The sequence below is a fragment of the Erythrolamprus reginae genome, chromosome 5, assembly GCF_031021105.1.
Source record: "Erythrolamprus reginae isolate rEryReg1 chromosome 5, rEryReg1.hap1, whole genome shotgun sequence".
Classification (NCBI taxonomy): Eukaryota; Metazoa; Chordata; class Lepidosauria; order Squamata; family Dipsadidae; genus Erythrolamprus; species Erythrolamprus reginae.
Window position 1 is genome coordinate 112,403,500 of NC_091954.1, and position 14,460 is coordinate 112,417,959.

General features: G+C 46.1%; 2 protein-coding genes across 2 annotated transcripts in view; both read right to left on the reverse strand.

Moving 5' to 3' along the window:
* Positions 1-4,610, reverse strand: part of EIF4G1 (eukaryotic translation initiation factor 4 gamma 1) — a 174,690-nt gene extending 170,080 nt beyond the window's left edge. Inside the window, 1 exon segment of the mRNA XM_070753741.1 lies at positions 4,520-4,610. The gene's annotated coding sequence lies outside the window, so the exon portion shown is untranslated.
* Positions 4,611-9,253: 4,643 nt separating this feature from the next.
* PSMD2 (proteasome 26S subunit ubiquitin receptor, non-ATPase 2) overlaps positions 9,254-14,460 on the reverse strand; it is a 51,678-nt gene continuing 46,471 nt past the window's right edge. The window contains exons 18-21 of the mRNA XM_070753742.1: positions 14,193-14,287; positions 12,229-12,355; positions 10,322-10,440; positions 9,254-9,553 (exon numbers count right to left, since the gene is read on the reverse strand). Coding sequence (XP_070609843.1) covers positions 9,371-9,553; positions 10,322-10,440; positions 12,229-12,355; positions 14,193-14,287 — 524 coding nt within the window. The 3' untranslated portion in view covers positions 9,254-9,370. The remainder of the gene's footprint in view (positions 9,554-10,321; positions 10,441-12,228; positions 12,356-14,192; positions 14,288-14,460) is intronic.

The window sequence follows — 14,460 nt, forward strand, 5'->3', positions numbered from 1 at the left end:
ATTCACTTTCAACAAACATATTTCTAATTCGTCGGCTAGGGTTTAGTGACCCCAAGCCTGGCGGCATAGATGGGTTTTCAAGTTCTTACGGAAGGCGAGGAGGGTGGGGGCAATATGAATCTCTAGGGGGAGCTGATTCCAGGGGCCCCACTGAAAAGGCTTTTCCTTTAGGCCCCGCTAAGTGACATTGTCTAGTGGACAGGACCTGGAGGCCGACTCTGTGGGACCTAACTGGTCGCTGGGACTCATGCAGCAGAAGGCGGTCCCACAAGTAATCTGGTCTGATGCCATGTAGGGCTTTATAGGTCATAATCAACACTTTGAATTGCTTCTGGAAACCAATCGGCAGCTAAAGCAGTCCACGGAGTGTGAGGGAGCGTGGGCATGCCTTGGGAAGCCCATGACTGCTCGCATGGCCACATTCTGCACGATTTGTAGTTTCCTAACACTCTTCAAAGGTAGCCCCATGTAGAGAGCATTGCAGTAGTCCAACCTCGAGGTGATAAGCAGGATGGTTAAGCAAATCTTGCAGCCAATAAGCAAAAGTGGCATCCCCCAGTGTCTCTGCTTGTTGAAAGCCTTTTGAGAATATTGGAGATTGTGACCCCTTGACCCTGGGAGACTACAATCATTGTGAATACCAGCCAATGGTCAACTGACCAAATTTTGATCACATGATATGGAGATGCTGCAATGGTCATAAGTGGAAGGACCTGGTCATAAGTCCCTTTTTTTCCAGCACCAGCATAATTTTGAATGGTTATTTTATGCATGGTCATAAATCAAGGACTACCTGTAGTTTTCTTGGAAACAACATGAAGATATTTTATTCAAATCCACCGTCAAATGTGATATGATTTCACATAGCATTTAGAGATCAATGAAGTCCTAGAAGGAAGAGTAAGACATCTGAAATTGCAAATAGAAGTTTTTCATTTAAGTAAAAACATTCTCCCTCCACACCCAAAAAAAAACTTTTAAAGGCTTAGAAACACATCAAAAGAGCAGTGCAATTTGTGAAATCAAGCCAACCCTTTTTTTTTTACTATTTACCATTTTAAATTAGTATGTTACATAGATCACTTTTAAAAAGCAAAATCTCATGCTGCTATAAATTTAGAAATATATTAAAGGTGACAGTAACAACCACAGTAATTTGTCTCATAGACACTGGCTGAGAAATGAATCGGATTATTGGCTGCTTATACTTAAAAGTTATAGACTGAAGTCATTCTACAAATATTACCAAAAATTGTTAACAACTGACTGAAGGATCAGCCTCTCCAAATTTTGTGCAAGAACATGATAAACACATCCTAGATAGTGTGTGCCTTAGATTCTGGGTTCTACAGATAAGATGGGAGGGGACAGGAACAACCAGGAGGGGAATAGGTGGAGAAAGAGGTTTTTGTCTAAGAATGTATTATATAAGCAGCTGGTTTTACTTCAAACACCCTATTATGGAACTATCATTACAGAGATTGTAGCTTTGCTGCTCAAAGGCAGCAGGAGAGCTCATAAATTATCTTGTGTTCGCATGGTCTCTGTTTTGTAGACACTACTGGTATGACAAAATTGATTAGGCCAGTGTTTTTCAACCAGTGTGCCGCGAGACATGGTCAGGTGTGCCGCGAAGCTCAGAGAGAGAAAAAAAGCAGGAGAGAGAGAAAGAGAACAAGAGAAAGAAAGCAAGAGAGAGAGCAAGAGAGAGAAAGAGGGAAAGAGAGAGAGAAAAAGACATAGAGGGAGGTAGGGAGGGAGGGAGAGAGCAAAAAAGAGAGGAAGAGAAAGAAAGAGGGATGGAGAGAAAGAAAGAGTTAGGAAGGGAGAGAGAGAGAATTTTCCCCCAAAACTTTTTTTAGCCCCCCCCCCGCCCCGCTCAATGTGCCCCAGGGTTTCGTAAATATAAAAAATGTGTCGCGGCTCAAAAAAGGTTGAAAATCACTGGATTAGGCAGTCCAAGTAACTGGTGTCGGACTGTGGGTCCAAGAGTAAAGGCTCTTGGTTCCAGGTGCAATGAATGGTTCGGGGAACAGGGTTTTGTGCCTTCAACAAGCCATGATTCAAGAGTGGGAGGGACTCCCACCCCCAAGGATGTTTGCAGGGAAAAGCCAGCTGCAGAACTGGATGTTCCGTATATAGATTCATTAATCATTTGTATAGTACGTCCCCTGTGCAAAATTATTTACAATTCTTGCTCAATTTGGTTATACACAAGAGTAGGCCTTTGGACTTATCCCAACAAGTAAAAGTGTAAGGAGAGAAGCAAGCACCAATTTGGTCTAGTCCAGGGGACAGCAAGTGTGGCTCTTTTATCCCACTGCTGTGGCTCCATCACTCAAAATATGCGTCACAACTGCCAGCGTGCGATACCCACCGATATGAAATTTATTAAGCTTTTTGACCCCCAGTAGGCCAACCACGGATAAATCCAAGAAAAGTTTCAGAATAAGATCTTTAATTCAACTATGTTAGTTTTTTGGCCGCTCAGAAAATAGTCAGGCACGGGAAGTTTTGTGGCTCCCGGTGTTTTCTTTTCTGTGGGAAATGGGTCCAAATGACTGAGTATATAAGGTTGCCGACCCCTGGTCTAGTGCTCAAGGTACCAGGCTAGAAAGCCAGAGACCCTGACTTCAAGTCGTGCCAGCCATGAAAGTCAGCCGGGTGACTTTGGGCCAGTCACTTTTTCTCAGCCCAACTCACCTCACAGGGTCACTGTTGTGGGGAAAAGTGTGTCGGATACATTGCCAGCCTTAAGTTACTTATAAAAATAAAAGGCAGGATACCAATAAATAGAGAAAGAATTGAGACTTCCTAAAAAACGTTTTGATTTGTACAGGGGGGCTTAGAGCCACAGGGAAAGCAATTTTTTTTCAAGTAATAACTTTTTTTCAAGTAAAGGCTCTCTGCAGCTCTCCCCCCCCCCTCAAAAAAAAAGAACAAATGATGAATAAGCATAGAAGAGGTTGCCCAGCGGTAGAGTAGATTAACTAGCCAAACCAGGTTTTGTATGTGCCTCAAAATCCCTGTCATTCCTGATCTCAGCACATATAAAGGTTAAAGGAGGTAGGGGGGAAAAGCTAAATTTACTCAGAGGAAGAGCAAAATGACTACGTTTCCTTTGAGTCCCAAAGGCAATAAATCCTGAATTTCTGTGGGTGGGGGGGGGGGTTATTTGGGAGAGGAGGAAGAGAACAGGTGCCTTGGCAGGAAATCCAGCCTTAGTTCTTGGCGGCAGCCAAGGAGTTTTGAGAGGTCAGAGTCCAGAAAGCCAAAGGCAGGAGGGGGGAGGAGAGAAAGAGCAGAGAGAGGGATAGATAGAAGGAAAAAGAGAAGGGGTGGGAGAGAGGAGAGAAAGAGAAAGGAGAAAGAGGAGAGAAAGAGAGAATGAGGAGATAAAGGAGAAAGAAAAAGAGAATGAAGGAGAGAGAAGGGGGAGAGAGAGAGGATAGGGAAGAGAGGAAAGAGGGAGAGAGAAGAGGGAGAGAAAGAGAAAGAGAAAGAGAGGAGGGAAAGAGAAGGGGGAGAGAATGGGGAAGATAGGAAAGAGGAGAAAGGGGAGAGAGAGAAAAGGAGAGAATGGGGAGAGGAAAGAGAAGAAAGATAGAGGAGAAAGGGAGGAGAGAAAAAGGAGAGAGAGAATGGGGAAGAAGAAAGGAGAAAGAAGGGAGAAAAAGAAGAATGAGGAAGAGGGGAAAGGGGAGAAAAAGAAGAGAAAGGGGAGAGAAAAAGAAGAGAGAGGAAAGAGGAGAGAAAAAGAAGGGGGAGAGAAAGAGAGAGAAGGGGGAGATAAAGGAGAAAGAGAGACAAAGGACACAGAGAAGGGGGGGAGACCTCCAGAGTAGCCGGTTTTCGGCTCTCAACCAACACGGGGGGGGAGGGGGTTGTAGGCACACTATGTGTTGGGGGGGCGGGCGGTGTTGTTGTTGTCGTCGAACCCTTGAGCGCCCTCCTTCCCTTTCACGCGGCTTTAACCTCGGCCGCGGCTGAGGCGCCCCATTCCCAGGAGCTCCTTTATCAACTACAGAGCACGTTTGGGGAGGGTGGTTGGAAAGGGGAAAAAAAGAAAGAAAACGCAGCCCCGCTGGGCGGTCTCGAGGCCGGCTGGGCGACGAGGGCAAGTGGAGGGAGACAAAATGGAGCGGGGCCGAAGGGGAAAAGCCGGCCTTGGGAGGGAAGAATGGGACCCGAGGGGGAGGGGGGTAGAGTTCCACGCGGCCTGGGGCGGGCAGGGCCTCCTCCTCCTCCTCCTCGGCCTGCACTCCCACGTGGTGCTGAGGCGGGAGGGAGCAATGGCGGCCGAGGTCCCCGTCAGGGCGCGACGCGCTGAGGGGAGAGAAGAGAAGAGCCCGGCGGAGGGGGCGGGGCTTAGCCTGGTGTCCGCCCCTCCCCGCCGGGCCTCACTCACTCACTCTGTCGCTTTCTCCCCGCCCTTCCCCCAACTAATCTACCCGCGCCGCGGCCTACACTCGCGCGCCCCTCCGGGCGCCCCCCCCCCCTCCCTTCCCCGCGCGGTTACCTTTCAGTCGCCTTCGGTCCGGGGAGCGAGGCCCAACGCAGCTGCAGCGAAGCCCAGCACGACCATTTCCGGAGCCGCTCCGAGGGGAGGGGCGGGGCCGGGAGGGGAGGACGGCCGGTCACGGGGCGAGGGCGAGAAGAGAGAGAGAGAGAAACAGGTAGAGGGGGTGGAGGAAGGGGCGGGGTTTGCCTGAAGCCTCGCTCGGGAGGAGGGGTGAAAGGGGGAGGGGTTTAAAAAAATAAAATAAAAGGAGGCCCTCGTCACGTGACCCGCGCCATGCTCTCTCACTTTTTTTTTTATTGGTTTCCCCTTGCGCGGTCTAGAGGAGAGAGAGAGAAGGGCGCCCCGGCAGAGGTCAGCTGATCGCTCTCCGCCAGCCGAAGCGGCGCCTCGCTCACGTGACCGCCCGCGCGAGGAAGGATGGCGCCCGCGTCACGTGACGCCCGAACGTCTTCCGGCCTTTCCCCCCCCTTTTTGCTCCCCCCTCCCGCGCCGCCACGCTTGCAGTGCTTTGCCGGGTGAGGGGAACACGTGTTGCCGTGTGAACGGTTCCCCGTTCCCACCAGTATTTTGCAGCGGTTTACATTTCTTTTTGAGGTTGAGTTCTCTCCCCCCTTTGAAGCCGCCAGTCGTCCAAGTTGTAAAACACTTTGTAATAATGAAAATAAAATAAACAAAACAACATAAAAATAAACGTATCCCAGGTCCTCATCAAAAATGCCGAAGCCAGTCTGAGCATTTACTTCAGGGGTCTCCGACCTTGAAAACTTTGAAGATTTGTGGACTTCGACTCCCAGAGTTCCTTAGCCAGCAAAGGAATTCTGGGAGTTGAAGTTCACAAGTCTTAAAAGTTGCCAAGGTCAGAGACCCGTTTTTTATTCTAGCTCTCTGTTGTTAGTTGCGTGTCATCGCGACCCCTTGGACAACGTTCTTTATTTAAGACGTTAAAATACCAAGCACCAAAATATTGAACAAAAGACAAGAAAACAACACACAATATACCATATTAGAATTCAATGAGAATAGAATAGAATTCTTTATTGGCCAAGTGTGATTGGACATACAGTACAAGGAATTTATCTTTGGTGCTTCTGCTGTCAGTGTACATAAAACAAAATACACATTTGTCAAGACTCATGAGGTACAACACTTAATGATTGCCATAGAGGTCAAATAAGCAATGAGGAAACAATATTAATAAAAATCTTAAGGATACAAGCCAAAAGTCATGAATTTTGTAAGTCATTTGTCTCCAGATGTCCAAGAACCTCAACACCTAACATGACTTTGTTGACTTGGGTGACGACCAACTTTGGATGGTCAACGAACTGCTGTAAGTCAAGGACTATATTTATCACCCAAGAATCTACTAGGATCAAAGAGATACTAAAATGCTACATTCTAAGAATCAGAAACTGTTCTTGGATGTTGTTTTTTTGTTAATTATTATTATTATATTGATGGTCTTTGATTGTAATAAATGTCTATTATTATTATTACTATTAAGCAACAAGTTACAGTCATACAGACATTAGTGGAAGGAAATGGGTGATAGGAATGATGAGAAAACACTAGTAGTAATAGTAGTGCAGATTTAGTAAATAACTTGACAGTGTTGAGGGAATTTTTTGTTTAGCAGAGTGATGGCGCTCAGGGGAAAACTCTTCTTGTGTCTAGTTGTCTTGGTGTACAGTGCTCCATAGCGTCGTTTTGAGGGAAGGAGTTGAAACAATTTGTGTCCAAGATGCAAGGGGTCAGTCAATATTTTCACAGCCCTCTTTTTAACTCAGGCAGTATACAGGTTCTCAATGGAAGGCAGGTTGGCAGCAATTGTTTTTTCCCCCTGCAATTCTGATTATCTTCTGAAGTCTGTGTCGGTCTGGTTGGGTTACAGAATCAGCATTCAACTGAGAAAGATGCTATATGTGTTTCATGTGTTGGGGGAAAGATCAAAAGCAACATGAGATAATATTATTTTACTGAAAGAGTAGTAGATCCTTGGAACAAACTTCCAGCAGACGTGGTAGATAAATCCACAGTAACTGAATTTAAACATGCCTGGGATAAACACATATCCATCCTAAGATAAAATACAGAAAATAGTATAAGGGCAGACTAGATGGACCAGGAGGTCTTTTTCTGCCGTCAGACTTCTATGTTTCTATGTTTCATATGTGTGTGTTAACCTGTTTTTTAAAGGACACACAGCCAGCTATAAAGTTCTTCATCTTCCCACCATAGGAAATTGCCTTTTAAAAAAAATTGTAACTCTCTTCAGATGAATCTTTTCTGAACTAGCCCAATTAAGGAGACTGCCGCCTAAATATTTTGGAATATTGTGTTCAGTTCTGGAGACCTCACCTACAAAAAGATATTGACAAAATTGAATGGGTCCAAAGACGGGCTACAAGAATGGTGGAAGCTCTTAAGCATAAAACGTATCAGGAAAGACTTCATGAACTCAATCTGTATAGTCTGGAGGACAGAAGGGAAAGGGAGGAAATGATCGAAACATTTAAATATGTTAAAGGGTTAAATAAGGTCCAGGAGGGAAGTGTTTTTAATAGGAAAGTGAACACAAGAACAAGGAGACACAATCTGAAGTTAGTTGGGGGAAAGGTCAAAAGCAACATGAGAAAATATTATTTTACTAAAAGAGTAGTAGATGCTTGGAACAAACTTCCAGCAGATGTGGTTGGTCAATCCACAGTAACTGAATTTAAACATGCCTGGGATAAACATATATCCATCCTAAGATAAAATACAGAAAATAGTATAAGGGCAGACTAGATGGACCACGAGGTCTTTTTCTGCCGTCAGACTTCTGTTTCTATGTTTCTAAATGCACATCCCACACCCTGTGCCCCACCTTAACCTGACTTTTTAATTAACCTGCGTTAATGTTTCCAAATGTAAAACAATGCACTTGGGCAAAAGGAATCCTCAATCTGAGTACTGCATTGGAAGTTCTGTGCTAGCAAAAACTTCCGAAGAGAAGGATTTAGGGGTAGTGATTTCTGACAGTCTCAAAATGGGTGAACAGTGCGGTCAGGTAGTAGGGAAAGCAAGTAGAATGCTTGGCTGCATAGCTAGAGGTCTAACAAAAAGGAAGAGGGAGATTGTGATCCCGCTGTATAGAGCGCTGGTGAGACCACATTTGGAATACTGTGTCCAGTTCTAGAGACCTCACCTACAAAAAGAGATGGATAAAATTGAACGGGTCCAAAGACGGGCTACAAAAATGGCGGGGTTTGCGCACACCCACACCCTCCCACTTTTATCGTTCACCTCTCCGGGATTTGCGATGACTCTGAAGGAGCCCCCCAAACGAAAAATTTCAGAATCAAGCTGAGCAGTGTCCCCCTTAACTCTGCTTCACCCTGGCCCCGCCCCTGGCTGCATTTTGAACTAGCTGTAGTTAGAAAGCACTGCAGCATCACTGTAAATGCCTGATTGGTCGGATTGTAAAAATATATTCCAAGGTGCCGCAGAAGCTTTAGTTCCTAACACCAGTGGAAATTTGTCTTTTCCCGTGATCTTAGGTGACATAAGTACCTAAGAAGAGCCATGCTGAATCAGGCCAAAGCCCATCGAGTCCAGCATTGTGTGCCACCCAGTGGCCCACCAATTGTCCATGGGGATCTTGAGCAGAAAGAGAAGGCAAGAGCCTCCCTTTCCCGACCCCCAGCAAATGGTACTCAAGGGAATCCTGCCTGTCTCAACTAACATAGAGGCAGCGACCCCTGTGAAACGGTTGTTTGGCCCCCCCAAAGGGTCCTGACCTCCAGGTTAAGAACCACTGTCTTAAGGGGCTTAAGAATACAATCATAGCTTTAAAAAAACACTTTCATCTCACAGCAGGATAGCCATTTCAAGCTCCAGGTACTACAAAGACTCAAGGCAACCCCAACTCTGTTGTGGTTAGCTCTGGCCCAGCTCCTGCCCCAAGGACTGTGGATGTGGGGAAGACATCCACATCCTGCAGGCCTGTATTGCCCCCGATGGAATCTGCTGATGAAGGCTCCTCTGACCAAGAAGACATGACTGACAGGGAGGACAGTGTGGCAGACAGCTCAGAAGATCAATTCTCTAGCTCCTCCTTGGATTCGGAACAAGAGTTAATGATACAGCCACGCATGCGGAGAGTGAAGCATAGGCAGCAAGAACTGAGAGATTATTATCAAATAAAATGAGGCCACTTGTGGTTGGGTGGGGCTGTGGTCATTAGTGAGGCTGCTATAAAGAGCAGCCTGTGGGCTTGGCCATTGTGGAGGATTATCTGATCGTTGTGTTTCGTGCCTGCTTTACTGACTTTGACCTTTTGTGTGCTGATTTTTCCCAGCTTTGAAACTAAACCAGAGCAAAGTGTGTTTCACTTTGTGAAAGAAGAAGGACTGTGAATTGCCTCACAGCTGCAAGCTAAGTATCACAGAACTGATAAGGGACTTGTACAAATGACCAGTTTGTTTGGAGACGAGGGCTCTTTGCTATACCAAAAGAGGGCTTAGGGTTAAGTGAATTTTCGTTATAAAGAACATCGTTTTGAATTTTCAAACGTGTGTGTGTCTGAAATTTGTACCTGTGAATTTTTGGGGAGAAGTCTACCAGAGAGCCCGACAGAACAAACTCAAGGGGTAAAGGGCCAACACCTTCAAGCTTTACCTTTTCCCAACCTGGCAGCCAAAATAACAGAGCCCCATCTGACTTCCCCCCTGAAATAAAAAGAAGACAGTCTTATTCTGAAGAGTGTTTATTTTCTTTCGACAAACAATTTATGTAACAAAACAAAAAAAAGAGAGAGAGAGAATGGTCCGTCCCACCCCCAAACCTGCACTTCAACCCCCAGGAAACTTAAACGTCATAGTTGGGGTTCTTGCGCAGGATTACAAAGCCTTCCAGGATCGCTGTGACAGGTATGTGTTCTTCAGTGGCCAGTTCTGCCCGCTCACCGTGTGCCAGGAGCACTGGGGTTGTGTGAGTCTGGAAGCCGGTGATCGTCTTTGGCTTCCCAGCTTGACCTACCACGTCCACCGCCTGCAGGAGGGGACAGGCATTAGTAGGAGCAAAACATTCAGACAACCACCATTCAAATTCAAAACCGCCAACAGGCCTGAAATACTGAAGTGGTCCAGGATTCCCAAATATCCTTCCTTCCTTCCTTCCTTCCCTCCTTCCTTCCTTCCTTCCTTCACTCCCTTCTTTCACTCCCTCCTTCCCTTCCCATATTGGTAGTATACAAAGATATAACAATGTTTATATACATGATTAATTTTAATTTAATTTAATTTATTAGATTTGTATGCTGCCCCTCTCCGGAGACTCGGAGCGGCATACTAGTAAAAGATAAATTTTAGGACAGGGGACCGAAGGCACTCTGGTGCACTTATGCACACCCCTTGCTGACCTCTTAGGAATCGGGAGAGGTCAACAGTGGAGAGTCTAAGGGTAAAGTTTTGGGGGTTAGGTGATGATACTACAGAGTCTGGTAGTGAGTTCCATGCACTAACTACTCAATTACTTAAGTCCTATTTCCTGTAGTTGAGTTTGGAGTTGTTTACTTTAAGTTGTGTGCTCGTGTGTTGTTGTGGCTGAAGCTGAAGTAGTGTTTGACAGGAAGGACGTTGAAGCAGATGAGTTTATGGGCTATGCTTAGGTCGTGTTTAAGGCGACATAGTTCTAAGCTTTCTAAACCTGGGATTGTAAGTCTAGTAGCGTAGGGTATTCTGTTGCGAGTGGAGGAGTGGAGGGCTCTTCTAGTGAAGTATCTCTGGACATTTTCTAGCTGTTTCTGAGACCACTTACCTGCCCCACTCTCACTGACACTGGCAGTGGGCGCAGCTCCTCATCAAAAGTCACAAGCATGCGTGGCTGCATGGCAGCCACAAGGCCATAGAGCACATAGTGGGACTTCCCAAGGATGACTAGAAAGAGAAAGGAGGACAAAGAGACAATGCATGAGGAGATTGGACCAAAACTGAAGGTACTTTCTCCATACCGCTGATATACCGTTTCCCCGAAAATAGGACGTACCCCGAAAGTAAGGCATGTGAGAGGTTTTGCAGAATTTGCTAATATAAGGCACCCCCCGAAAATAAGGCGTAGCCAAGTTTACATACGGTACGGTGGAAAAACATACGGTACCATTCAAAGCTGTTCATAGCGGTACCGTAATAATGTGGCGTCCCCTGCTGGCCCCTTCCATCGCTTTGTACCGTCCAGTACAGCAGACACAGTCTGCTGCTGTCTCACCACCATTACAGTCTCCACTACAGTGCATAGACTGTAGTTCCTCTGGTGGCCGGAGGCTGCAATAGCGGGAGTATACTGTTGTACCATATAAGTTCCGTCGTTTGTGTGTGTGGGTGCCATACTGACAGGTACCGTACCATAATCAGTGTACCGTACAGTACACTTTCTTTGAGGGTGTCAGCTTTTCTGCCTGTGAATTTGTCTTATTTGAGAAATATAAGGCACCCCCCAAAAATAAGACATAGCACAACTTTTGGAGCAAAAATTAATATAAGACAGTGTCTTATTTTCGGGGAAACACGGTAGTTTTGCTCATTTGACAGTAGCGTAACGTCCTACTCCCTAGGGCAAAAAACCCCATGTTCCTCAGGGTCATACGCCCCTCTACACGGCTTCGTTCCGCATGCCCCCCCAGGGGCTACCCCACCATTTGAGAAGCACTGAACTAGTAGATATGAAGGGATGATATAAGTAATACCGTTTTTTTCTTTTCTTCTTTATGTTTATAGGGGGGGGGGTGTTTGCTGTTGGGACAATTAAGTTAGAAATAACAATTCAGAGATGTATATGAATAAATAAGGATAGGTGAAAATTGAATTTAGCACTGTGTGGGCCCAACGTATTGATGAGTAAAAATACTTGATTAGATGTATTGGCCAATGGCATTGTAAATTTGAACAAGGATGTTGGGAATTTTTATATTTGATTTTTCAGGTGGTAAAAGAAAGGAGGCAGCACTTGGAGAAGGATAAACACCAAAAGCAAATGGATAATTATTGTATTATAATGTAGATGGGAAGGTATTTGATACTGAACATGTTTTTGAGCGGAGATAAATTAATAAAAATTAATCCCGAGAAGCACTAAACTCGAGAAATCTGTCCCAGAATTGGCAGCAAGATGTTCTCTATGGTTGGCAGATGCATTAACGCAGTGTTTCCCAACCTTGGCCACTTGAAGATATCTGGACTTCAACTCCCAGAATTCCCCAGCAGCAAGATGTTCTCTATGGTTGGCAGATGCATTAATGCAGTGTTTCCCAACCTTGGCCACTTGAAGATATCTGGACTTCAACTCCCAGAATTCCCCAGCAGCAAGATGTTCTCTATGGTTGGCAGATGCATTAACGCAGTGTTTCCCAACCTTGGCCACTTGAAGATATCTGGACTTCAACTCCCAGAATTCCCCAGCAGCAAGACATTCTCTATGGCTGGCAGATGCAGCGAATGCTGGCTGGGGAATTCTGGGAGTTGAAGTCCAGATATCTTCAAGTGGCCAAGGTTGGGAAACACTGCATTAACAGATCATGGCAACTATTGTAAATATGGACCCTGAGCTATTTTGTCAAAGCTTCCCCATAGCCCCCCGAGGCTGCCTACCATGGGAGGGAGACTTTTAACAAAGGTGCCTGCTTGTACCCCGCCAGCGATCAGGAAACCCCAAAAAAAGGGGGTACTTACTATTACGCACATCCAGGAAAGAGACCAGCACAGTCAACAGGCCGGCCACAGCAACTTGGCTCATGAGCTGCCGGTCGCTGTGGTAAGGACAGAGGGTAAGTGTCCCTTTGCCAAGGTGGGTCAGACCCTGTGCAACGAAATAAAAAGCGGGAGGTTGGTAAAACATCCTCACGAACTTGACTCTAGCAACGGCTTGTCATCACTAACTCCACAGGCACTCAACAGGCCGCCCTAAGAGTCGGGAGAGAAGCTGGGTGTTGTGACCCCCCAGCAGCCCATTGTAGCTGGTAGCGGATCCCGTCCGAGACGAGGCCGATGAGGTGATGCGCGAGAGGCCTGTGCAGCTAGCACCTGAGTCAGACAGCGAGAGCTGGAGGTTCCGTGGAAGCCAAAAACACCCTGCCTGAGCCTCTGTGTGAGCCAAACACCAGCTGGCCGGTACACACCGGCACGTTGGAGCTGAGCTAGGGCAACAGCTTATGTGCCAGCAGATACAGAAACATAGAAACATTGAAGACTGACGGCAGAAAAAGAGCTCATAGTCCATCTAGTCTGCCCTTATACTATTTCCTGTATTTTATCTTACAATGGATATATGTTTATCCCAGGCATGTTTACATTCAGTTACTGTGGATTTACCAACCACCTCTGCTGGAAGTTTGTTCCAAGGATCTACTACTCTTTCAGTAAAATAATATTTTCTGATGTTGCTTTTGATCTTCCCCCCAACTAACTTCAGATTGTGTCCCCTTGTTCTTGTGTTCACTTTCCTATTAAAAACACTTCCCTCCTGAACCTTATTTAACCCTTTAACATATTTAAATGTTTCGATCATGTCCCCCCCTTTTCCTTCTGTCCTCCAGAGTAGACAGATTGAGTCCATGAAGTCTTTCCTGATACGTTTTATGCTTAAGACCTTCCACCATTCTTGTAGCCGGTCCTTGGACCCCTTCAATTTTGTCAATATCTTTTTCTAGGTGAGGTCTCCAGAACTGAACACAGTATTCCAACTGAACACAGATATGGCTCTGCATGCCACCCGCGGCACCCGTGCCATAGATTTGCCGTCACTGCCCTCACTGAGAATCTCTACAGGCATTGCTAACCAAGGTCTGCCGTGTGGGTCTCAGGCATGAGCCAAGGATAAGTCTCTCGGGTGTGATTAAAGGATAAGCCATGCTGTGCTTAGTGCCGCAGAGGAATCCTGAATATTCAGCATAGCCAAATAATAAATATTTATTTATTGGATTTGTATGCCGCTTCTCTCCGGAGACTCGGGGCGGCTAACAGCAACAATAAAACAGTGTACAATAGTAATTTGGTATTAGAAATGATTAAAAACCCATTAATATAAAAACCAAACATACATACATACATACCATGCATAGAATTGTAAAGGCCTAGGGGGAAAGAGGATCTCAATTCCCCCATGCGTGGCGGCAGAGGTGGGTTTTAAGTAGCAAGGAGGGTGGGGGCAATTCTAATCTCTGGGGGGAGTTGGTTCCAGAGGGCCGGGGCCGCCACAGAGAAGGCTCTTCCCCTGGGTTCTGCCAGGCAACATTGTTTAGTTGACGGGACCCGGAGAAGGCCCACTCTGTGGGACCTAACTGTTCGCTGGGATTCGTGCAGCAGAAGGTGGTCCGTGAGGTAATCTGGTCCGGTGCCATGAAGGGCTTTATAGGTCATAACCAACACTTTGAATTGTGACCGGAAACTGATCGGCAACCAATGCAGACTGCGGAGTGTTGGTGTAACATGGGCATATTTGGCAAAGCCCATGATTGCTCTCGCAGCTGCATTCTGCACGACCTGAAGTTTCCGAACATTTTTCAAAGGTAGCCCCATGTAGAGAGCGTTACAGTAGTCAAGCCCCGAGGTGATGCTTATTTCCCCCAGGGGTTTAAACCTAAGTTTAGAGATGCTCCAAAATGTTTATGGGGGCAGAGGTTAGACTGTACCATTACCTGAGCCAATCGCACCATGAAGAGGTTATTGGGATCCTTAGCGTGATATTGTGCCAGCTGTCTCAGCATTGCAGCCAAACGAGCGTTGTTGGTACCTATGGATAGAGACAGATAAGAGTCAGGCACGCAAAAAAGAAAGCGGATGATGAACTATTCCAGTTGGGGAAGGGCTGCTTCAACCACAAAACATGGGTTAAGTAAACCTGCGAGGACAAACCCTCAGAAATATTCCAGAAACTTTCAAGCTTCATTACTATGCCGCACAAAT